Consider the following 23,281-nt stretch of genomic DNA (forward strand, 5'->3'; position numbering starts at 1 on the left):
TGTGTGTGTGTGTGTGTGTGTGTGTCATGATGGGAGGGTGTGGTATTACCGCTCTTCTAACTCCAGCATTGCGTCTTCTTCGTCTGCTTCGTTTGCTGTGGTCTCTGCATCCCTGCGTTGCTCTGTGGTTGTAGTATCCCGTCGCCTGGGTTGCTGCTGCTGCTGTTGCTGCTGTGATGGTGGTGGTCTCTGCCACGGCAGTATAGACCCGATGCGCTGCAAAAGGTTCCACAGCCGTTCTTCCAACGTGTCACCACTGCTTCGGCCATTGCCCCCTCCTAGCGCTAGCTGAGGCGGACTCGTCGCCGCCAGCGCCTGTTCCTCGGCTTCAACCTTGAACTGGTACTTCAAGCAGTCCTTGACGGTGACCAGCCCCATCAGACGACCGCGATGCTCGACCAGGATGACGCGCGGTCCCATCTTCTTGAAGATCTCCATCACTGTCTCGAGTGCGAGACGGGGATGCACCGTCAGCGGCGTGTGGTCCGCGTATCGGCTAAAGTCGACGTAGTCGGCCCCCGTATTTGTCTGGATGTCGTCGAATGTCTCCGGTGCGTGGAGATGTGATGCTGTTGATGCCCTGCGTGTTACCGACGCCTCGGCTGCTTCTTTGGTGAAGAGGCATTTGGCCATGGGCGACAGCGGGCCCTCTGCTTTGGCGCGGTTGATTGCGTATCGCAGCTCTGTGCGGCCGATGTATCCGACGAGTGTCTTTCGAGTCCGATCGTCGACGATGGGGAAGCCTTGGTATCTGTTGTCGCTCAGTAGATGCTCGGCTTCGCGGACGGGAAAGTCGGATGCGGGCAGAGAGACTGGGTCGGATGTCATGGCTTGGGAGACGGGCACGTTGAAAACGTGGTCTTCTTTGTTGTCTAGGAACGGGAATCCGTTGGACCAGATCATGCGATCGGCGATGCCTCCCTTTCCGAAGCAGTCGCTGACGGCTTTAGTGACGCCGACGACGATCTAGTCATAGGTTAGTAGTGTCCCGGGGATAAGTTGCAATAAACGCACCATCGTTGGAAGAATGTAGTTCAGGGCGCCCGTCAACTCGAACATGATGACCGTCACGGAGATCGTCAGATGCATGATACCACTCAGAGCCGCGCCCGCCCCCAGGAAAGCATACGTTCCTGGAGTGATGCATGGAATGTCCGGCTCGCAGGACGCAAAAAATTGGGATTTCGGATACGCTTCGTGCAGCGCCTGGACGAGAATACCAACAAACCGGCCAAAGGAGGCCCCAATAGCCATTGACGGCACGAAGATACCCGCTGGCACTTTGCAGCCATATGATATGATGACCAGGAAGATGCGAAGAATGGTAGCTACGGCTAGCGACATGACCATAGACCAGCGGTTCTTAGCCCTACAATGTGTGAGTACATGCTGCGCCAATTCAAATGATACCACTTACTCGCACAGGCCGTTGTAGTCGTGCCCTCCCTCGCACTCCCGGAATAGGATCTCCATCATCTCTGTCATGTTGATCTTCAAGAACATATTCGGGTAGCACAAAATGGCTGTCATGCCGGCTAGGACAACAGATTCCATGATGGCGTGCTGCGACAGGTACTTCTTCCTGAACGCTTGCACCCGCAGATTCCACTTGATTACGAAGGCGCCGTATAAGCCACCAAAAACACCAATCAAGACGAAGAAGATCAATTCGAAGAAATGCCAAGTACGGTCATATTGCACCTGGAACATGACTAGTTGCCCTGTCCGGAACGGGTTCATGACCTGCATTGTGTCAGCGACAGCCAGTTAAGGCATTTGGTAGACATACCGCCAGCACACCAGTCGCAACTAAAGCGCAAAAGTAACTGCGCCATAGAGTCTTGAGGGGAAAATACGACGCCACTTCCTGCCAACTAATCAGTAAGAGCTCTCACATCACTCCTGCTGCCGTACCTCGAGAGAGAACAGCACTCCACCAATGGGACTGCCAAATGCGACTGCCACTCCGGCTGCTGCTGTTGCCGTCAAGACCTCCCTCGTCTTGGACGCATTCTGCTTGTATTTGCTGAAGAACCGCGATATCACATTCCCCGTACACACAGCGAAATGCACACTCGGACCCTCTTTGCCCACGGACAAACCAGATGCAATGGCCAGCGGTAGTGCGATCGACTTGATCAGCAACGTCCATGCGCCCAAGAACCCCTTCATCACGAACCCCGCAATTATACATTTGATTTCGGAAATGCCGGAACCTGCGGCATACGGCGCGAACGATTTGACGAGGCTTGCGGCGACGAACGCAAACAGTACCTATCGAAGTCAGCTCCAGTCCTCCGGGACGAACAGGGTGGGCAAGCATACAGCGTAGAAGATGTAGATAATATAGTTCACAATCCAATAAGAGGTCCAAGGCCTCCACTCCGGACATCCTAAGGACAAAGAATCATCAGCTCAGACTAATGAGGGGCGATTGAAGCACAAGTCCGACATACCTCCTTCAGCACCCCAACAACAAAACTGTTCATTGAGATAGAACGCAGTCGTACAATGGCCCAGCTTGACATCAGACAACCACTCCGTAATGATGTTCAAAACCGCCGAGATCAACCCAATGGCCGCCCCCACAATTGTGATCACCAGCCACGCCTGACCAGCATCGTAGGATTCGCGCACTTTGCGTCTCCATCCAAAGGTCCCTTCCTGATCCCAAAACCCAGACCCATCGCGTCGCTTGGCTCTCCGACGTGCCTGCTCGTGAACCGCATCTTGCACCCAGTCAATGGTTGTGAAATCTTCGTAGCGCTTGATTTCGCTGATCTCCTCGGTGATCGCGGAGGGCTGGCCATTTTCCGGGGTCGGGCGCTCGTGGATCGGTGAGACGACAGATAAGCCTGATAACCTCCTCCAATTCCGACGCTCAGACGAGAGGGGAGGCGGACGAGCCGAAGAGGGTGAAACAGGCATCGCAACTCATTCCATAGAGTGACAGCGGAAGATGAGCATAGCTGAAGCTCGTTGTAGAGGGGAAATCTGGGGGTGACTTCTGTTGGATCGGAGATGACGACGATAGGATGCGCGGCCGCCCACGTGAGGGATCCGGACTGTGTTCCGCTCTCGGACTTCTCCCAAAACGAGGCTGAATAGACAAGGACAAAATACTAGGATACCAGACAATAGAGTGCAATTTGTAGATACGTAGCAGGGATCTGCATCTAGTGCTGGCTGAGAGGTCGCCTAACAAGCGTGAAGTAACCAGCTAACCAGTAGTTGCAGCGTTCGCTGGAATCGATCCTCTTCCGAACCATACATTATTCATTTACTTTCCTCTTCCGCCACGCGCGAGAGTGGATTTCGACGCCGCACGCGCCGAGATTCCCTTCTTTGCAAACTTCACTTACTGGGTTTGTCTTTGCATCAACAGAGTCGCAGGGGTGAAAGTACTGTCTCAACTACATTTATTATTTCGTGTCATTCTCATCAAGTGCTATCCGGTGTCCTTCAAAGTATTACTTTCACGACTATCTCCGACGCGACGTCGCGATGCCGCCCAAGGACAAAGCTGCGGCGGAAGCATCGTCTTCCCAAGAAATCACAGGCCAGAGTGCACTTCCAAGTATGTGCAAAGCTTTCAGCTCTATATGCAAGGCTAACCTGACCTAAAGTCTCGCGGATCAAGAAAATTATTCAATTAGATGACGATATCGTACAATGTTCGAGCAACGCTACGTTTGTGATCGCAATGGCCACGGTTCGTGACTACGATGCCTCCCTCCCTTCTCCAGTCGATTCGGGGTGACCAACAACAACTTACACTCCTCTCAAAATCAGGAAATGTTCATCCAATACCTTACCGAGCAAGGACACAACGTTGTTAAATCAGAACGAAAGCCGCGCAAGCTTATTCAATACAAGGACCTGGGTTAGTGGCCACTGGGCACAGGGATGATGATATAGATTACTGACGGATGAATTTCCAGCTACGGCCGTATCACGCATCGACAACCTCGAGTTCCTCTCCGACGTGATCCCCAAGACAACGACCTATAAGCAGTTCAAGGAGAAACGGGCAAAGGAGAAAGAAACCGGGCCCGAGAAGGGACAGCGCACGTTAAACGGCAACCTACCTGCAGCTGTCGAAGATAAAGAGGAAGTTGAGGATCAACAGGGCCTACAGCCAGTCGAGGACAAATCTTCGAGGAGTTCTCGACCGCCAACAGTGACAATGATGGTTGATCGGACGGTAGACACATCTGCTGGGGATCAGGATGTCGAGATGACGGACCAGTGACGGTTTCAGACGATTATGAGTTCAGGGATTATACATATATTTGTTGTTTTGCATGGTGGAGTTTTTTAGGGGGTATCATTTGCTCTTTTTTCAACGTGTGAGTAGTCAATTGAAACATGCTGTTAGTCGATCGCATTGGGATTTCCAGATATTGGGCAAGCGGAATGGAACGGACGACGGGTGAGCGGGACGGAGGGGATGGAAGAACGACGAATGGCGTAAGGAAGATATCTGATTAGAAAACAAAAAGAAAGAATGAATCTGAAGATACACAAATTGATGAATAAGAGTGTAGATGTAGAGATGCAGTAGTAGTAACGTTAACTAATTCACTACTGAATCATAGTTTACTTTGTAAATAGTCCGTGATGATTGCATGTCAGGTGAGGGCCTGACTAAGACGGGACGACGGGCCAATGAAACGCCTCGTGATTCCGATCGCTTGTCGTAGCGAAAGCTTTGGTTCGACTCTTTCCGTATGCCGGGCCTCCGACCTCAACCTCGACCTCTTGGGAAAATCAAATCCTCCCTCCGTCCTTATCTCTCCCTCTCCACCCCCCACACCCCAACCCACCTCCCTGCGGTCGTTCTCTATTGCAATTGATTGCAATTGCTCGTCTCGCCATGTCTCTCTCCGCCGCTTCCAGCTCTATCCTGCGCGCTTGCGCCCGGCAACAACTGCCCTCTTCTCGCGCCGCCATTGCCTCCTGCCAGCAGCGGAGGGGAGTCGCTGATGCCTCCAAGTCCACTTTCGATAGCCCCTTCGGCAGCTCCAAGGAGTACTCTTCCACCCTGAAGATCCCCGATTTCAGCAAATACCAGTCCAAGAAGCCCCCACGCTCCAACCAGGTCTTCTCTTACTTCATGGCCGGTTCCCTCGGTCTGGCCTCTGCTGTCGGTGCTAAGGCCACCGTCCAGGGTAGGTACCCCTGGAGACATCAATATTGCGCATATATATGAGGAAAGAGGCGGAAAATACTAGGAGGAGGGGATATCAGATTGAACAATTGGAGGGAATGGCTGTGTGCTTGACCGCTCGGAACAAATCGCTGATGTGGAATCTCTCTAATCACTAGACTTCCTGGTTAACATGTCCGCCTCCGCCGACGTCCTCGCCCAGGCTAAGGTTGAGATTGGCCTTGGTGCCATCCCTGAGGGCAAGAACGTATGTTCCATATTCGCGAGCCAGTCGTCTGGCTCATTCCCCCTTTGCAATCCGGCATCTGACCGATTCCAAACAGGTCATCATCAAGTGGCGTGGTAAGCCCGTCTTCATCCGTCACCGCACCCAGGACGAGATCCAGGAGGCCCAGAAGACCGAGTGGCAGTCCCTCCGTGACCCCCAGGCCGATGAGGACCGTGTCCAGAAGCCCGAGTGGCTTGTCATGCTTGGTATGATACTATCCTCCCCTTCGACCCGCCATTGTCTACCCATCTAATACACATCTTCTTTAGGTGTCTGCACTCACCTTGGTTGTGTCCCCATCGGTGAATCCGGCGACTATGGCGGCTGGTTCTGCCCCTGCCACGGTTCGCACTACGACATCTCCGGCCGTATAAGAAAGGGACCCGCTCCCCTGAACCTCGAGGTTCCCCAATACAACTTCCCCTCCGAGGACACCCTCGTCATCGGTTAAACGATTTAGAATTGATTCGATCTGAGACCGCGGGAATCGGGCGATGGCCGTAAGAGCAGAAGTAGAAGTCGGAGAAGGGGAAGGGAGAGAGAAAGGCAGAGAGCGAGAAGGTTTGTATTTGTGCATTAGACGGAGGCCTTCCTCTCTCGCTTTCTACTCTTATGTGTGTGTGTGTGTGTGTGTGTCTTTTTGTCAAGATTAAAGAGACCTTGTGTTTTTAATATGGACCCTGGAAAAATGAGCCTCTTGTTCTATTACAGTTTCTTAACACTTTTGCCTTTCCTTCCCTCCGCTTGCTCATAGAGCCTGTATCACTCACTCGTTGTTTCTTCAGGGCCCCGTGTTCTTTGCTTTTCTCTTGGGTATAGACGTTGGGGGAAGATGTGTGGGTGAAATGGTGGACATATACAGATATGTGTATTATTTATCTGTTTTTATGTTCGATGTTGAGTATATGTGTTTTTGTGTTTTGTGGTTTGTCTTTTCTGTTTCGTATAGTCACCATCAATGCTGTTCCGGTTTCTTTTGTACTGCAACGAGGTCACCGTTCCGTTTATCAATACGTAAGTGGTAGCTTCAATATAATATGGACAAAAGCAGGCTGATGGGATCAGAATTGTCTATCTATTTATACATTTATTGATCTGAACGCTGTACATCTAATAACTAGAATGAACATCACATGCTAATAATTACATCAATCAGGCTAAGAAATAGACCAACAATGATGGCCTCATCATCGTTGCCGGATAATCATCGACAACATGCCGATCACCGCCGCACCAGCAGCAGCGCTCTGAAGAGCAACAGTGGAGAGGTCTCGTTGCGTGAGCACGACTTGGCGATCACTGAAGAGATCATGGAGATATTGGCGAAGGGATTCGATGAGGGGAGAAATGCGCGAGATTTGGAATAGGATGTACTCTCGGATATTGTCAGGGGCGGGTTTGTTGACTGTGGTATTGGCTGACGGTTCCGCATCGGCTGGATCCGAACTAAATACCTCCGGTTCAGTACTTTCGATCGTGACGATTGCGTCTGGATCAGCGAGATCAGCGATTGAGTCATCTGTGGTAGTAGAAGCAGACGGTTCGGCAGTCTCAGCGGTCTCGGGAGTCGCAGTAGGCGCAGCAGACGACTCCTGCGCCATCTGGCTCTGAGCAGTCACGATCTGAATCCGGTCAAGGGCCTTTTCCTTCTCAATGGCTTCGATGACTTTCTCTTCGAAGCCCTTGACGAGTCTCTTGCGACGCCAGGGTTCCACGGCGATCTGGAATATCAGGAAGAGAAGAACGTTGACTCCCATCAGTCCCCAGGTACCCCAGGTACTCATTTGGCGGATCTTGTCCGACCAGACCTGTTCCTCATGATACCGAGACAGAATGCTCTTGCTCAATTGTGCTGCGGCCTCTTCGGCCTCGTGCTCGGCCTGGCTCAAAGCCTCCTGTGCTTCGTGCTCGGCTACTTCGTTGGTATGGTCGTTGCGGTAGAGGTGGGTGAATCGTTCCAGGTCGGTGGGAGACCAGGCATGTTTGCGTTGAAGAAGCTCGTTCACTTCGCGCTGAGAGGTAGATCGGTTGTTGATGGCAGCTGCGTAGGCATCTTTTGCTGTGCGGACTTGGAGGCGGGCGTTGCGGAGTCGCTCCTCTATTTACCATCGAAAGTTAAAAAATTATTAATACCATGTTGGAGGATAGGGGTGTGACATACCTTGTAAGTGAATCTCTTTCTTCAACATCTCAATTGCCGAATAGCCCGTAAGATCGTTCAATCGCTGTCCAGCCACGAAAATGTTGGACTGCAAGTTGTCCATCACATCACTGAACCGCTTGGTGAATTGTGACCTCCGTTCCTCTATGTAAGATGGGAGCCCTCCATCTCTCCACCCCTTTGCATTGGCCTCGTTCTTCTCTTCTTGCTGCTGCTGCTGCTGCTGGCTCTGTGTCCTCTCCCCCGCCTCCGCAGCAGCGGGAGGAGTCTGTTGCTGACTCCCCGCATCAGCTTCAAGGTTTTGGTTCCCTTCGGAAACAGCTATAATTGGGCTTGCATCTTCCTTCGGCTGCTCAGCAGGCTTCCCATCTTTCAAAGGATCAGATGAGAAAAGCGAGGACTGGGTTCGGAATTGGCATTGCAGGCAAATGGAGAAGTTCCGCGGTGCAGGGTAAAGAGAGTTCGGGCCAACGGCGGGCAGGAGCGGTCGTCGTACTGGGCGGGATGTTCGGGTGAGGTTGAGAGTTGATTTAAAGGACTGCCTGAGCAGCAATGGCATGGACTGCATGGCCGTTGCTAAGGCCACTGGGACGTCGACCAGACGTTGGGTTCGTTTGTTGTGCTGGATTATCGGGTGGGTTTCAAGGCTGGTCGGCGCCGGGAGAGAAGGCGGTCATGCGGAATCGCCGCGGTTCTGCACGGTTCTGGTGGGTATTTTAGTAGCGCAACGTTGAGGATGTTTTTGTTGGTTCCGACAAGACTAATTCTCATGCCACTAAATGAAGACCCTTTGAGGTCTGCTTGATCTTCCATGCTTTACATAGTGTATATCCCTGTTTGTATGGTGATTTTATTGGTATAAAAGTAAAGTAGAACAAACGTGAAACGACATTAACCTCCTGGTGTCCTAGTCCGCTGATACGAAAGAAAGTAGTAGAATGATGTAGACAATACATGATTAACGACGTCATTATGCGTGATCGCAGAGTTAACTGCATTCAAGTCTCCTCAGAGCAAAGATCGAATAGGATGTGTAAAGCGAGTGAGCTCTCACAAAGCTATATCTCCGGACAGTGAACGACTCCTAGCGCAGTAAATGCGAATGGAGCTGCCGGTCTTCCCTGGCTCAAAACATTCAGTCCTGCACTTTATGATCTCCCTTCACGGCCTCGGCATAGGTAGGAGGTGGGCGACTGTCAGGGTGGTCCCGGCTGCTGCTGCCAGCTCGGGCTTGTTCATGGGGGTGATTCGGACTGGATTGCCGGTTCTGTGGCGGGGGGTTTGCTGCTTGGGGGTGTTGTGGCGGCAAAGTACCATAGCCCCTCTGGGAGGGGTGCTGGGGCGGTTGGTGGGAAACATAGTAATATGTTACGCGACCGTTTTCCGCATCGCCAGGAAGAGGCTCGTAGCTAGGGTCATCATAATCTGGTTCGGGGTACTTGAGTATAATGTACCAGGCGTGTAGAAGCCCGGGCACGTAGCCAAGGCAGCAGAGAGCAAGGTTGATGATGGAATCGGCCGTGCAAATTCCTACTTTGATCCACACTAAACCAGTCGGTTAGCATGTGTCACCTCACAAATGCTGTGTGCGATCAATACTCACCCGCAACCGGAGGGAAGAAAACAGCGAGAATCGCTAGAAAGATGTCTGAACCACACATGGCTGCAATGGTAGGATAGGTACTCTATTGATCAACCTTCTGACCATGCAAGTGTTCACTGTAAGATCTTGGTTGGTATCCTACGGTGTAGGATTCAATATTGGAGAAAGTACGCATAAACCTGACAGCAGCAGGTAGTGGTGGGATGACGAACGATAAGGATGGATGGATGCCTGCGTGAGCCTCCAAGTCAGATGACGTCGTCAATATCACCTGACGGCACGGATGCCACTGCGAATCATCACACATAGTACTTCTCTTATCATATTTTCAATGCGATTATATTACACCTCGTATATGGAGGTATAATTACTTTAATTGGACATATATTGTTTTACTGATAAGTTCAATGGAGAGGGCTCTCTTTCACGGCTGTTACTGCGTGCAGGCTGTTGAGAAGGCTGAGCAGCCGAGGCCACTTAAGACGGGAAACTTGGGTTATCAGCTCTGGTAGTATAGAACAGTAGAAGCTAAAAGTTTCACAGATCTCTTGAGAGTAATAATTATATGGAAGGTAGGAGCTTTGGGTCGCTTCATTTGCGACGGTAGTAAGCCCCCCCGAAGAGGCCTTGAGGATCTATTGAATATGTATCCAAGCCTTGCACATTTATATAGTAACGTTATAGCACGGAGTGATAGGAAATGATACTTACTATCTGTTGTCACCCTTCCAGTAATCCCCTATTCAGTCTAGTACTAGCTGCACTGCTAGTCGTATTCTTCCCCTGATTACCAATATCCTGATAGCATTTCCTACCGCAGGGCCTTTCCATTTCACCTACTACCAGTAGTTCCTGGAAAATCAATTACTACCACTAGGTGGATTTCAGTCACCAGAGGAGCATGACTGAATATACTACTATAAGTTCAGCTATCAACAGTCCTCCAACGAACGAAGTAGTACTACGCTCATACTTTGATGTACTAGCTTGCTTAATCTGGGCGAGATAGATGGTTCATCCTGGTTTAGTTTTTTGTTTATACTTTCTGTAAGTGTCCAGATGCATTCCACAGACCGGAATACTTTCTATCAGCCATGCCAAGGGCTCGAACTTAGGAACATCCGAAAATGTGATCAGTAGAAACCCAAAATGGAACCTTAGATATCGGTTGAGCAGCACGGACAATATTTTACACATCCATCAGCCACAGGGTCGGTGCCACGATGTGTCAATGCCAGATAGGCGATGAGTAAAACAGTCTTCCAAGACATCGAGTGATGTTGTCCCCAAGTGTCCGTAGTACCTATCTTACTGATTTCCTAGAAGAATCTCCTGCAGGAAACACTACAAGGATAAGGTACCTTTTCAACATGCCTCTTTCCCAACAAGCGGGATGTGATCCAGACACCATGATAATTTCAAGCCTACGGACAATATGTGGGGTAACTCAAAGCAGCCCGGTCGGCTTGCTTACATTCCTGATGTCGGAGATAGTCGCTGCAAATCAAATGGGAGTCTCAGAGCAGCTTTTTGATGCATCTCGATAGGGGAAATTGTGGTTTAGTCTCAAGCTCGACGACGGATAATCGCATGCCTGATCCTGAGGTAAGCGAGCTCCTCGCCTCTTAGAATGGCCCTAGCATTGTGCGGGAAAAGACGTATGTGCGACACGCAAGGGTGCACTATCAACAATCCTATCCTCTTGTCGGGACAAAACTATGTCGAATAAATGGTAGGTGCCATGTTGTACACCCAATAGATATAGCCGCCAGTTGTGTACCGGTTTTGCGAAAGATATTGGATGTAACTACGGAGTAGATCAGTATATAAGCCTCCACCGGTGAGCCCCATTCTGAAAGATAGGGTGGAAAGGGATGATGATTTGGAGAAACACTCCGATGAAGGCCATGTAGCGGTCTTTTGTGGGCGGTCGTGTTGTTGAGCCAGGCGAGTGAGGCGACAATAGCGACCGGCCCAAAGTGGATGTAATAAGTGACATACGATACACCGACAAGTGCTCCGCGGACGGTGTTTCACACTTACATATCGACCACTGGGAATCGTCAATCCGGGACAATGCTGCAGGTGTGGAATACCAGTGAAGAATAATAGCATATACTCTGTAGTCTATCTGCCCGACCTGGCGGTTCCTAGTGTACCATAGAGTTGCACAATTTGGTTCTGCTCCCGTGTTGGCAAGGCCCACCCTTATTAGCTGCTGTGCCGGTCCCTGGTTGTCTCCCACAAAAATTCAGGGAGTATATTCAGGGTGGTTAGAAGATAGATAGCTGATAGTTGGCTCATGTAACAGTGCTGCAAAACCATACCATGCGGAGATGCTTGAAACTTGAAACACTGTTCTGTGCTGGCTCGACCAAGACTAACGGCAATGGATACACTTCATCCGAATAGTGGAGGCTGGGCCATTCGCTGTGTCCAGCACAGTCCGTGCCTCTGGCACCAACAGCCTCAAATCGGACGTGTGCCACGTCAGTCGATCACCGCCAGAGATAGATATCCTTAAGAACTCCTATGCATCACAAATTCTTCGCGATGATCAAGGCCATAAAGTTTCCGGTTCCTGCATTGATTCTTCCCTCTCTTCTCTTCTTCCGCTTGCTTGTTCCTGAGTTCCTTGCAAATTCGGCTGCACCCCCTGCAGGATCTCATAATTTGGTCTGACTCTACGCCAGGGAGTGGGAAAAGTCTGACCATTTGCATCCTTGCTGCAAGCGACAAAGCGTACTAGAGTTAGTCAGTGCCTACCGCGCGAAAGCGAAACGCAGAAAGTAAGTGTTTACTTATGGAAAGTTTGATGAATGTGATAATGAACCGAGCCGGGATCGGCTCTTGTACCTCAGTTCCGGGTGCTGGTGGAGCTCCGACTCAAGATCTCATTTGATAACACCGAGTCTTGCAATAAATGGACTAACTCGATCTGTAGGCGCAACTGAACCTTCATGCGGAGGGACTCAATCGCAGCGCATTGCAGTGGAGCTGTTTAATTGGAAAGACGCCGGCTGCTCTTGCGAACCGCCCACCCGTCCCCCTTTTGAGTCAGTCTTCTCCAGTCGCGGCCCTTCTGGTGCTTCTGCCTTTTACCTTTTTCTGTTCATTGCGCTTCTTCCATTATTCAATATTATTCCGTGAAGGAGCCAACTTCCATCGAGTTCAATCGCGCTGTCCCTCCAGTGGTCGTCTGGGTCACTTCTTTTTCGGGGGGCCTCGAACCCAAACGGCACTCGCAACCAGGCCAGACTGAGAAAGCACGGCCTTCCTCCAGGTTCCTTGTCTAGCGCCTGCCTTCTCTGCCGTGGATCGTCGCCTCTTCTCATTTCTTCTCCCGTGACTTTTCGATTATCCTGGACTTTCGTCCTTGTCCTTTGACCTTAGCCGTTGGGGTGCTTCCCGACATTGCTTGCTATAAACCCAACCAAGTCACTCGTTCATCATCAGGCTCTAATCGCATGGGTGCAGTCCCCTGCGCTCTATTCGGACATTCTTTATCGCTTCGATTCTATCTGTCTCACTGAATTTGGACGCGTCGACAACCGAACCCACCTGGAAGAAGACCCTCGTTGCGCACATCCGATCGTTCATCCAATCCAAGAAGTAATCACGAAAGCCGAGAAGAGCATGGAAACAACTGCTTCAATTCCCTGCTGAATGTCCATATTCGAGTTGTGATCTGTCCATCATTCATTCTTTACTGCGATATCAATTCTCGCACGCAGAAGCACCTGGCAGCCGCCAGTGCTGATCCAACCATGTCCGGCACTTGTATCTCATTGTCGGGCTCGACACAATGCCCTGCTTTCAACGATTCTTCCGTCTCGACGAATTCCAGTCTCTACACCGATTTGTATGGCTCAGCGTTCAATATGGAAAACCTATCACGCTAATTGCCTTATAGTCCCTTCATGCAATATGTGTCAAATCTAACGCAGTTCGACAATGAGTTGAGCAGCTATGTCATGCAGGGATATGTCAAGGAAAAGTAAGTATCACGATTTTGCAATGGTAGGAGAATTGTCTAACTGGTCCACTGCCTACTAGGTATGAGGATTACTTGGGCTGTCAAGGGGTTAACTTGACTGATACCGACGATTATTACGCCCGCTATACAACAAGTGTAATATGTAGCAGCCTGGTACAAAGCTCAAAAAGTGATTGTAACCTATCCGATGAAGAGTCAAGGCCGCTTTGCGCTGATACTTGCGTTCGTTAATCCTTCCAATCGCTTGTCGCTTGGACATCCTCACTGACTTCTGTTAGGCGTCAATGGCGATAAGTGAAGAGGCGATAGTTACGGATACCGACCTCTGCTCCGAAAAAGCGAGCGACTACATGTCCCAAATCCGGTCTGACTTTACGATCTGTGCCCTACCAGCCGATTCGCTTACGGTAACTTGCATCACGGGAGCTGAAAACGAACCGAATAACTGCGGATATCGTTCAAATCTCTTGGGACTCTGTTCATATTGCGCTTCGGGCTCGTCGAATTCCACCGATTCGTGCTGTACAGATTCAAATGCTGCTTCCCGGTGTTCGAATGTCACGGTTCCGTCTTCGACACTTCCCCCAATTTTCACCTCCACCGCTGCATCCAACTCAACAGCAGGCTCCAATGATTTGTCAGGAGGACAGATAGCCGGAATTGTTATAGGTTCTGTAGCCGGATTTGCCCTTCTCGCCGCACTAGCCGTGTTAGCATTGATTTATTGGCGACGCAGGCGCCGGGCTGAGAACGATAGCTCACTGAATCAGCCCAACCCTCAGAGGAAAGGATCACCGTCAACGCAGCAAAACCGAAGTCTGCATGAGTTTGCTGCTATACCCGGCGGACGAGTTGCCAGGATGTCCGCCTTGCGCGAAGTTTCCAGCTCATCCCCAGCTCGATCTCGGTATTCTGCTTTGTTCGGTGGCGGAAAGTACAGCGACGCCTCAGATTCCGATCACGGCGCCAGCCCTGGAGCGATGTCGAAGAAGATTCCCCCAACAACCGGAAAACGCCACGGCTCGCTTTCCAGTAACTCAGCCTTGGCTGGTGCAGGCACTGATTCCTCTCCTCGTTCGGGAACCGGCGGTCAGTATTCGTCACCAGACGGATTGACCAGCGGCCAGTCGGAACAGCTGTCTGCCTTTCAAGACTACTACTCGCAGGATGACATTCATCCGGGCGATAAGGTTGCGGTACTCTGGGCATACCAGCCTCGGGCAGGCGATGAATTTGCGCTGGATCGCGGTGAAATGCTTAAAGTGATTGGCATCTGGGACGATGGGTGGGCCACTGGTATTCGAATTCCCGAAACGGCAGAGGATCACGATGCTCGACACCGCGAGCAGCGAGACAGTGGCGTATCGAATGGCTCCCAGCGGGCCGTTACTTCTCCCGCTCCCGTTGGGGATATCAAGGCCTTCCCTCTGGTCTGTGTATGCCTCCCACAACATTGGAGGAAGATCATCGATGGTGGACAAGCTGAGGATGACTGAGGATTGTTCGCATCAGCTATCTGCTCAATCCGTCTATCCAACCCACGTCACCATTCACGCCACCTTTATGCCCCAGTGATGATCTTTTCCTTGAGTGTTGTCTTTTGCGCAATTGATGGGTCTCACGGTCAACTTCTCATGTTTTCTTTTCTGCAATCAGTCCCGTCTTGAAATCCTCTGGCATGGATGGTATCCCGAGACGATGTCATACATTTTTCATCTGCGCTTATTCTCTGTTGAAAATTCTTTGAGCTTTTATATACCCCATTCTACAGCAACAGTTTGTTGCTACTTCATGTATGACCTTTTTTTGTTTCTTCGCTTTTCTTCGTCTCTACATATGATTCTTCTCTTCTATGCCGCTGATCCCACCGTGTGCAGGTATCTCGTGGGCGATATGATGTTGATTACTGGTGCGGCAGCCGGATTCTTATTTGCGACTACCTATTGGCCATCGTGCGGGTTGAACGATGACAAATTTTACGATCTGGAAGTATAGATTATTCTGATACCGTGTTTCCCATAGACACTCTTGAAGGGTTAAAGATCACTTTGATATGTAAGCTGTTTATACGCATTCTATACCGCTGTAGTTGAAACGCAAGAAGATGATCATGCTCAAAACACGTGGATGCTATGTATCCCTACGTGGAGCTAGATCACAGGCAGATTATCACGCGTCAGACTATGACATTCAGCCACTAGTAGTTATGATGTTCATGATGATTACGGACAGCCCATGTACTGCCCTGACGTGATACTGCTCGGCTAGCCGGGGCTAGTTCCATGGTTGGTAATCTATCAACGGCGGATTATTCCGGTGCAAAACAAGATTCGTTCTGCCTGGAGGTACCAAGAATAGAAAAGCCAACAGCAGTTGACTGACTGACGAAAGGCAGGCAGGCGTTTAGTTAACCACGAAATGCTAGCTATACTAGTTAGCTAGGCCACATGTTATTACAGTTAGACAGATCTCTCCCGAGTCCCAAGATAGCAGGCCCCCACATTTAGAGCGACCGTCGAGGTATGGTTCGCAGATGCCTGGGTCATCCATCTATGCTCATGTAGGTAGGCACTGGCCAAAAAGCGCACTGTCATAGCCAGTGAAGAATCGCCGAACATGCATCAGGATGCAGGCAGGTGCATTACCAACAGTTGTGCCTAAGAGTTGGTCACACTACTCAGTACTTAACGAACTACAGTACTAATCACTTTACTTCATAGTTTGAAAAAGTCCAGGCTCATTTCGTCATCCGCAGGATTCAGGGGGAAAATATGGGCTTGGGAAGGGGAAATAAGCGGCCGGTGGTGCGACGGGTGGGTCACGTGCTAGGCTCCCCCACCGCCGCCGTCGCCGCCGCCGCAGCAAACCAGCAAAGCACAACTAAATGCCCCTCTATCTCCATCTCGGTTCCCATCCTCCTCCCCCGTTATATTCCTCTCTCATCCCCTCAAATTATCCCCGTTGCTCTTTCGCAGACCCCCCGTGGAAGCCTTTTGTGCAGTCTCAACGGTTCTCAGTGCGTATATTTCCTTTCCGTTGTCGTTCGCCGTCTGTTTTCTCCAAGCATACTGCGAACATGACAGAGGACAAATAAGGGGGGATCCGGCCAACTAACATCGCGTGCATGCGCAGGTTATCCGTCCGTCATCTCGTCTTACCTATTCTCCATCCCACCCCTCCATCCACATAAACAATCATGTCTGTAAGTATTGCCCTTTCCCTGTGATTACTGCTCAGGGCTAACCATTTCTTGTTTTTGCTGTCTTGTAGCTCGCATCTGGGTATGTTCAGTGCTCCTAATCTCCGCGTGTCTTCGACTACTCCTACAGTATCGGGTGACTCGGCGATGACGTCCGGACAAGGCTGACTTCGTTATCTCGGGACAGTGTTTCCATCACCGATGAGTGTGTTAACGCATTCAACGAGTTCCGCATGAGCGGCAACGCCAAGGGAAGCAAGACGAAGTTCATCATCTTCAAGATCGCCGACAACAAGAAGGAAGTTGTCGTCGACGAGATCTCCCAAGACGAGGATTACGAGGTCTTCCGCACCAAGCTCGACGAGGCTCGTGATGCTAAGGGCAACCCCGCTCCCCGCTACGCAGTTTATGACGTCGAGTACGACCTGGGCGGTGGTGAGGGCAAGAGGTATGATGATGATGATGATGGGGTAGGGTTCCTACGCGAATATTTGCTCACCTTCTTCTCATCATAGGAGCAAGATCATCTTCATTTCCTGGGTTCCCAGCGACACCCCTACTCTCGTACGTTTCGCACCTTTTTCACGCTGTTCAAGCCCCCAGAACATTGCTGATATTGATGATAATAGTGGTCCATGATCTACGCCAGCACTCGCGAGAACTTGAAGAACGCCCTCAACATCCACACCTCCATCCACGCCGACGACAAGGGCGACATCGAGTGGAAGACCGTCCTGGCCGAGGCCAGCGGTGGTAAGGCTGGCAAATAAACAATGGCGCCGGCTGGGCCCGGGCCAGGTGACTCAATTGTTGCAGCTTGCAACACATCGATCTGACTCACCTTGCGGAGTACTCCGGAACGACCAACTCCTTCAGTTTCTCTGCACAAACTTAGTTAAATGAGAGATCGTTACGACTTGATTTCTTTTCATAGTGACCGTATCATCTTGCGATCGTGGCACTTTCTTTTTTATCCCATGATGAACGAATATCGGGGAGGGGCTTTTCTTTCTCTTTATCAGCGTTTGTCTGTACAGAATACTGTTACGTGCCATGGTGTGTGTGAATACGCGATTCGATGTAGAGTAGAAACATCAGGTCACCCTGCACACAACGAACCCCCAGAACTGTGTCTTGAGTCGAGTGCCTAGATCTGGAATCCTTGTGAAGTACTCGTCTTGATAGATGGGTGCTGAGAAGGGACGCACGCCGGCCAGGTATAGATAGTAAGTAACTAGTAGTAGGTAGTAGGCAGCACTTGGGTTGTGGGAAGGGCAGTTTGTCCACGGTGACTAAGCGTAGGAAAGATAGGGCGCCGAGAAAGAATCGGAAGGGACTTGCTAGAAGATCACATGGGTTAGCCTAAATGTATAGTAGTATACCTATCCTAGGAGACCTGTGGTGCTGACGGGAATTGGGAACATCATCGTAAGATGTTTCTTGGGGGCAAAAGCCATGGCGGACGGTCGGGACAGGCAGCGGGTGTGGACCAATGAGGGCGCCGGTAAAACGGACTAAGCTAGCCTGTCCGGATACTCGACTTCCACCTCAAACCACAAGTCGAACGTCGTCTTCGTCTCCCATCGCGACTCTTGGTACCCCCCTCCACTCTACCCCAGGTATTTTCCATCTTGAATCCCGACGAATCGGCCCTCTCGCTGCTGGAGAGTTGCTTTTTGGCGATCAATTGACTCTAATTCGCGCGCACACCCTTAGCACACACAATGTTCCTTCGTTCCGTTACTCGCGCTGCTGCTCGCAGCTCGGCTGTGCCCACCACGGGCCTGCGCTCCTACCGCACCGTTTCGGGCCCAATGGCTTGCCTGAACGCTCGTCCTCAGACTGAGAAGAAGTCTATCGCTCCCCAGCAGACCCGCGCCGCCTCCGAGCATGCCATCTCGAATCCCACACTCGCCGGTATTGAGAAGCGCTGGGAGGCCATGCCCCCTCAGGAGCAGGCCGAACTGTGGATGCAGCTGAGGGACCGCATGAAGGTCGACTGGCACCAGATGACTCTCCAGGAGAAGAAGGCCGGTATGCTGCTCTTCCATGCAACTTTTCTGCTATCTTCCCGGCGTCCATCAGAATTTTGCTAACATGGGTTATTTTTTTCTTCTTCCCCACGATTTAGCCTACTGGATCTCCTTCGGACCCCACGGCCCTCGTTCCCTGCCCCCCAAGGGCGAGAACCTCAAGATCTTCCTCAAGGTTGCCCAGCTCACCCTTGTCAGCTTTGGCATTTTCTACGTCATCCACCTGTTCGCCAAGCCCCAGCCTAAGACCATGACCAAGGAGTGGCAGGAGGCTTCCAACGAGTATGCTAAGGTATGTGAAATCAACTATCTGCATCAAGATACCCGCCAATTGGCGCTGTCTGCACAATGGAACGGTCGCTGATAAGTATCATCACAACAGCAAGAGAAGATCAACCCTATCTACGGCATCAGCGCCGAGGGCTACGAGGGCAAGGGCTTCGTCCAGAGCCCTCCTGCTGAGAAGCAATAGATTGCCCCAACTCCCCTGGAGGAACAAGTATAACGACGCGGTGTGCAGTGGATGGGCAGTGTTGGGCTACAGGAATGAACTGCTGCCTCCCACCGCACGACCTTTGATGACGCCGGTTCTGTGCCCATCAATTTTGGACACGATCCTTCGCCTCTGTTCTACTTGTTTGTCAATGTTAGCCCAAAAAGACCTCTGTATCTCGTACTGTGCAATAATCAATCATCTCCTTTGTAGCCATAGAAAGATCAGCCTGCAGGCTCCTTTTGTGTTCGTCCTGAATATCGCTGTAGAAATTGTAGGCGCGCTCTGTATCTGGAGATCCACCTGTGTTATAGTACTTTCAAACTAATGGCTCTCATTCTAGCCTAGGTAGAGCTTACGATGTACATTGGGTGGAACGGCTATGATGAACGAGGTAATTACATACAGGATGACGTTTTTGATATTCCTTGCTGGCAAAGCCAAAAGGTTCGGAGCCACTGTTCGGTAGAGAGGCGGTAAGTCGGTGGTTCAGTTAAACCGGAGAGCTGTCACGTCGAAATGCACCGTCTAATGCTCCCCTAACAACAACAATAACAATAACAAAACTAATAATAATAATAATAAAAAAAGTGATAATCATAAAAATAGCCATAGCAATGTATCTACTCCATATTCAGGAATCAATCAATGGGTGGCTGGGTTGGTTGGTTGGAACCCCAATGCACGGTCGCCCGGTTGTTTACCGTCGAGACACCGCAAAACCAAGCTGGGACCCCCGAAAGGGTAATCACGGGAACACGTCAGATTTTTTTCTTTTCGTTACAGCAGCGTTCGTCCGATATCGTCGGTCTGCCCTTCCGTTACAGCGAGAGAGACGCAGACAGAGAGACAAGACCCCAACCCCCTCACGAAATACTTGGTCAGTTGCAGAAGCGGAGTTAAATGGAGGTATTCAGAGGTATCATGAACTATGGATATATGTTCCCATTCGTATTATAAAGTTTTTTTATTTTTATTTTTATACCTATTTTTATAGAATTATAGCTAGCTCTCTTTTTTTTTTTTTTAATACCTAGGCATAAAGGAAGAGAAGAAAGCAATGAACAAATAACTAGATCGGAGGGAAGGATGGAATTGGTAGTATTTTGATGGGGTCTCCTCCCAGTGCATCCGGGCGCCAAGACCATCCCCATTTGTGTGCGAATTTCCCCCTAACAACCAAACAGGGCAAGGTTGGAAAGCTCTCAGTACTACCAGCACCGAATCACGCCCTGTGGCCCAGCATCACGGACATATGGGACTCATTAGATTCTGCAGAAAGGGCTGGCAAAGATGCGGTCGCCGTAGTAGGACCTCCTAGAGACGCCGGGGAGCTGAAGCTGGTTACCATGCTGGCCAGCGCGTTGCTCGGTACATCACGGGATCGTCGGCAAAACCGCCCCGGAAAGGCTAAGGCGGACACATTCGCCCGTGTCCACCTCAACCTCAACCTCTTCCCTTCCTTTCCCTCTTTCTTCCCTCTCCCCATCCTCTCGTCTTTTGACCTCTATACCCCGTTTCGCTCTTCAACACCATCAAGATGTTCAAGAGGTATGTCACTACTTTTCCCCGGATCTCTCCCCTAACCCTTCGTATATTAAAATAATTTTTTTTCTTATCCTCTTCAACCTTTGGGGTCTTCCAACTAACCATTTCTTTTCCCCCTTGTTACAGCGGTCTTGCCCGGACCTTCGGGAGGGCTGCTTTTGCTCGACCTACCTCCGTCGCCCGTCGCGCTTTCCAGCCTAAGACCAATGGCCTTCCCTCCCTGGCCCGTATGGCCAGCACTGAGGCCTCTTCCGTTGGCAAGATTCACCAGGTCATTGGTGCCGTCGTCGACGGTATGTGCCGGTCCCCCGTTCCAGAAAAAACCCTGCTGGCGGCTACGCGAAAATCTTTTCCGGGCCTCGATTCCATCCACAATCCCATCAAAATCGACTCAATGGCCATCAAAAGAATACGATATCTGACTCTCGCCAACAGTGAAGTTCGAAGGTGACAAGCTCCCTGCCATTCTCAACGCCATTGAGACCGAGAACGGTGGCCAGAAGCTCGTTCTGGAGGTTTCTGTATGTACACCAAACCGAAAGCTCTTGATGACATCAAGCTCTTATAGCTAACCCAATCTAGCAACACTTGGGTGAGAATGTCGTTCGTACCATTGCCATGGACGGTAAGCTTCTTTTTTCTCTCATGACCGTGAAAATTGAGGGTTGCTCGGCAATATCAATATACCGTCACACCTCTTTTTTCTATTGCTCTACCTGGTCTTTCCACGTGTACTCGTCTCGCCGTGGCTAACATATATGTTCCACAGGTACCGAGGGTCTGACCCGTGGTGCTGCCGCCCGTGACACTGGTGCTCCCATCACCATCCCCGTCGGTCCCGGCACCCTTGGCCGTATCGTCAACGTCACTGGTGACCCCATCGACGAGCGTGGTCCCGTCAAGGCCGACAAGTTCCGCCCCATTCACACTGAGGCTCCCGAGTTCACCGAGCAGTCCACTGAGGCCGAGATTCTCGTCACTGGTATCAAGGTCGTCGATCTGCTTGCCCCCTACGCCCGTGGTGGTAAGATTGGTCTCTTCGGTGGTGCCGGTGTCGGTAAGACCGTCTTCATTCAGGAGCTGATTGTAAGTTGGCCATTTATCAGAAGTTCTTTCTTTGCCCATATAACTAATATAATATTTCCTAGAACAACATCGCCAAGGCTCACGGTGGTTACTCCGTCTTCTGTGGTGTCGGTGAGCGTACTCGTGAGGGTAACGATCTGTACCACGAAATGCAGGAGACTGGTGTCATCCAGCTCGAGGGTGAATCCAAGGTCGCCCTGGTGTTCGGTCAGATGAACGAGCCCCCGGGTGCCCGTGCCCGTGTCGCCCTTACCGGTCTGACCATTGCCGAGTACTTCCGTGACGAGGAGGGTCAGGACGTGCTGCTCTTCATTGACAACATTTTCCGTTTCACCCAGGCCGGTTCTGAGGTGTCTGCCCTTCTGGGTCGTATCCCCTCTGCCGTCGGTTACCAGCCCACTCTGGCCGTCGACATGGGTGGTATGCAGGAGCGTATTACCACCACCACCAAGGGTTCCATTACCTCCGTCCAGGCCGTCTACGTCCCTGCTGACGATTTGACTGACCCTGCCCCCGCCACCACCTTCGCTCACTTGGACGCCACCACTGTCTTGTCCCGTGGTATCTCCGAGTTGGGTATCTACCCTGCCGTCGACCCTCTCGACTCCAAGTCCCGTATGCTCGACACCCGTATCGTCGGTGAAGACCACTACAACACCGCCACCCGTGTCCAGCAGATGCTCCAGGAGTACAAGTCCCTCCAGGATATCATTGCCATTCTGGGTATGGACGAACTGTCTGAGGCTGACAAGCTCACCGTCGAGCGTGCTCGTAAGCTCCAGCGTTTCCTGTCCCAGCCCTTCACCGTCGCCCAGGTCTTCACTGGTATCGAGGGTAAGCTGGTCGACCTCAAGGACACCATCCGCAGTTTCAAGGCCATCATCAACGGTGAAGGTGACGACCTTCCTGAGGGTAAGCTAATCTCTTTTCTCTTTTTGCCTAAATGATTGACCGACATCGATGCTAATTCCTATCTTCTACAGCTGCTTTCTACATGGTTGGTGACTTCGAGTCTGCCCGCGCCAAGGGTGAGAAGATCCTGGCCGAGCTCGAGAACAAGGCCTAAATGTAATATTGTTTTTAAGCGCCCTTTTCCTTTTTTGTTAGACATGGACTTCCTTTCTTCCATGTGCCGTTTTCTACCGATCCGTGTACAGTACTCGAATTGAGAAAAGGGAGTTGAAAGAAAGGCGAGGTCCCCCCTATATAAAAGGATGAGAGCGCTCATAACGTACACCTCTCTGAAAGTCTGGATGGAAACTTCTAGACTTGTGTTACACTACGTGCTCATGTAAGTAAGTTAAAATGACCACAGTCAGCCTGATACCCGCTGGGCTGGGACAATTGTACTCAAATTTCCTTTGTTGAATCGGGGGACCGTGATCTCTGTATAGACCTGCTGTAGAACGTAATCTGTAACATTCACCCAAAAGAAGCCATACTATGTATGCCCTCTATGACACGTATCAACTTGCACCTCGTTGGCATGGCTTTTTCTTCGTCCACCTACGTCCTATCAGAATCTGCCGCTTCTCCGTGTCATCTCATCATGTACCTAGACCACAAATACTGTGTTGATTCATGATTTGAACCATAGTAGTAGTATGCTGTGTGATCCTCATAGTAGACATTGCATCTTGTAGTTTGATCATTGGAAGGAAGTGCTACTAGTACGTATCATCGTGCTAGTACTATGACTAGGTGTATTATGTATACTATGGAG

At 50.7% G+C, this 23,281-nt stretch overlaps 10 protein-coding genes across 10 annotated transcripts; 7 read left to right on the forward strand and 3 right to left on the reverse strand.

The window, feature by feature from the left end:
* Positions 1 to 45: 45 nt before the first annotated feature.
* ASPBRDRAFT_50102 (chloride channel protein) lies at positions 46 to 2,928 on the reverse strand (the record flags this gene model as incomplete). The annotated part of the gene is made up of 7 exons (XM_067626479.1): positions 46 to 966; positions 1,015 to 1,369; positions 1,418 to 1,743; positions 1,790 to 1,867; positions 1,915 to 2,274; positions 2,326 to 2,393; positions 2,457 to 2,928. The coding sequence occupies 7 exons, from the start codon at positions 2,926 to 2,928 to the stop codon at positions 46 to 48; spliced, it is 2,580 nt and encodes an 859-aa protein (XP_067484388.1).
* A 371-nt stretch (positions 2,929 to 3,299) lies between these two features.
* On the forward strand, positions 3,300 to 4,479 carry ASPBRDRAFT_36341 (histone-fold domain-containing protein). Its single transcript, XM_067623483.1, has 4 exons — positions 3,300 to 3,577; positions 3,627 to 3,712; positions 3,793 to 3,883; positions 3,942 to 4,479. Exons 1-4 carry the CDS (start codon positions 3,505 to 3,507, stop codon positions 4,250 to 4,252), a joined length of 561 nt encoding a protein of 186 aa, XP_067484389.1. The 5' UTR covers positions 3,300 to 3,504; the 3' UTR covers positions 4,253 to 4,479.
* Positions 4,480 to 4,876: 397 nt separating this feature from the next.
* Positions 4,877 to 5,889, forward strand: rip1 (ubiquinol--cytochrome-c reductase catalytic subunit RIP1; the record flags this gene model as incomplete). Its single annotated transcript, XM_067616851.1, has 4 exons — positions 4,877 to 5,171; positions 5,329 to 5,417; positions 5,494 to 5,644; positions 5,708 to 5,889. 4 exons carry the CDS (start codon positions 4,877 to 4,879, stop codon positions 5,887 to 5,889), a joined length of 717 nt encoding a protein of 238 aa, XP_067484390.1.
* A 736-nt stretch (positions 5,890 to 6,625) lies between these two features.
* Positions 6,626 to 8,167, reverse strand: she9 (putative mitochondrion biogenesis protein (She9); the record flags this gene model as incomplete). The annotated part of the gene is made up of 2 exons (XM_067616872.1): positions 6,626 to 7,536; positions 7,600 to 8,167. The coding sequence occupies 2 exons, from the start codon at positions 8,165 to 8,167 to the stop codon at positions 6,626 to 6,628; spliced, it is 1,479 nt and encodes a 492-aa protein (XP_067484391.1).
* A 205-nt stretch (positions 8,168 to 8,372) lies between these two features.
* On the reverse strand, positions 8,373 to 9,405 carry ASPBRDRAFT_202184 (putative stress response RCI peptide). Its single transcript, XM_067621623.1, has 2 exons — positions 9,203 to 9,405; positions 8,373 to 9,144 (listed from the first exon to the last, which is right to left on the reverse strand). The coding sequence occupies exons 1-2, from the start codon at positions 9,258 to 9,260 to the stop codon at positions 8,735 to 8,737; spliced, it is 468 nt and encodes a 155-aa protein (XP_067484392.1). The 5' UTR covers positions 9,261 to 9,405; the 3' UTR covers positions 8,373 to 8,734.
* A 3,564-nt stretch (positions 9,406 to 12,969) lies between these two features.
* Positions 12,970 to 14,695, forward strand: ASPBRDRAFT_114080 (SH3 domain protein; the record flags this gene model as incomplete). Its single annotated transcript, XM_067616790.1, has 4 exons — positions 12,970 to 13,064; positions 13,116 to 13,199; positions 13,259 to 13,421; positions 13,478 to 14,695. The coding sequence occupies 4 exons, from the start codon at positions 12,970 to 12,972 to the stop codon at positions 14,693 to 14,695; spliced, it is 1,560 nt and encodes a 519-aa protein (XP_067484393.1).
* Positions 14,696 to 15,667: 972 nt separating this feature from the next.
* ASPBRDRAFT_36348 (uncharacterized protein) lies at positions 15,668 to 16,659 on the forward strand. Its single transcript, XM_067623484.1, has 3 exons — positions 15,668 to 15,862; positions 15,920 to 16,401; positions 16,470 to 16,659. Exon 2 carries the CDS (start codon positions 15,971 to 15,973, stop codon positions 16,277 to 16,279), a length of 309 nt encoding a protein of 102 aa, XP_067484394.1. The 5' UTR covers positions 15,668 to 15,862; positions 15,920 to 15,970; the 3' UTR covers positions 16,280 to 16,401; positions 16,470 to 16,659.
* On the forward strand, positions 16,396 to 17,168 carry ASPBRDRAFT_24854 (actin-binding ADF family protein; the record flags this gene model as incomplete). The annotated part of the gene is made up of 5 exons (XM_067622097.1): positions 16,396 to 16,401; positions 16,470 to 16,480; positions 16,586 to 16,846; positions 16,914 to 16,962; positions 17,028 to 17,168. The coding sequence occupies 5 exons, from the start codon at positions 16,396 to 16,398 to the stop codon at positions 17,166 to 17,168; spliced, it is 468 nt and encodes a 155-aa protein (XP_067484395.1).
* A 686-nt stretch (positions 17,169 to 17,854) lies between these two features.
* On the forward strand, positions 17,855 to 19,185 carry ASPBRDRAFT_36349 (cytochrome c oxidase subunit IV family protein). The gene is made up of 4 exons (XM_067623485.1): positions 17,855 to 18,017; positions 18,115 to 18,432; positions 18,530 to 18,723; positions 18,814 to 19,185. The coding sequence occupies exons 2-4, from the start codon at positions 18,123 to 18,125 to the stop codon at positions 18,901 to 18,903; spliced, it is 594 nt and encodes a 197-aa protein (XP_067484396.1). The 5' UTR covers positions 17,855 to 18,017; positions 18,115 to 18,122; the 3' UTR covers positions 18,904 to 19,185.
* A 1,070-nt stretch (positions 19,186 to 20,255) lies between these two features.
* ASPBRDRAFT_228390 (F1F0 ATP synthase subunit beta) lies at positions 20,256 to 22,896 on the forward strand. Its single transcript, XM_067621994.1, has 7 exons — positions 20,256 to 20,475; positions 20,599 to 20,765; positions 20,908 to 20,993; positions 21,055 to 21,097; positions 21,242 to 21,558; positions 21,621 to 22,470; positions 22,542 to 22,896. The coding sequence occupies exons 1-7, from the start codon at positions 20,465 to 20,467 to the stop codon at positions 22,622 to 22,624; spliced, it is 1,557 nt and encodes a 518-aa protein (XP_067484397.1). The 5' UTR covers positions 20,256 to 20,464; the 3' UTR covers positions 22,625 to 22,896.
* The last annotated feature ends 385 nt before the right edge of the window (positions 22,897 to 23,281 follow it).

This window comes from Aspergillus brasiliensis (genome assembly GCF_001889945.1).
Source record: "Aspergillus brasiliensis CBS 101740 unplaced genomic scaffold ASPBRscaffold_1, whole genome shotgun sequence".
NCBI lineage: Eukaryota > Fungi > Ascomycota > Eurotiomycetes > Eurotiales > Aspergillaceae > Aspergillus > Aspergillus brasiliensis.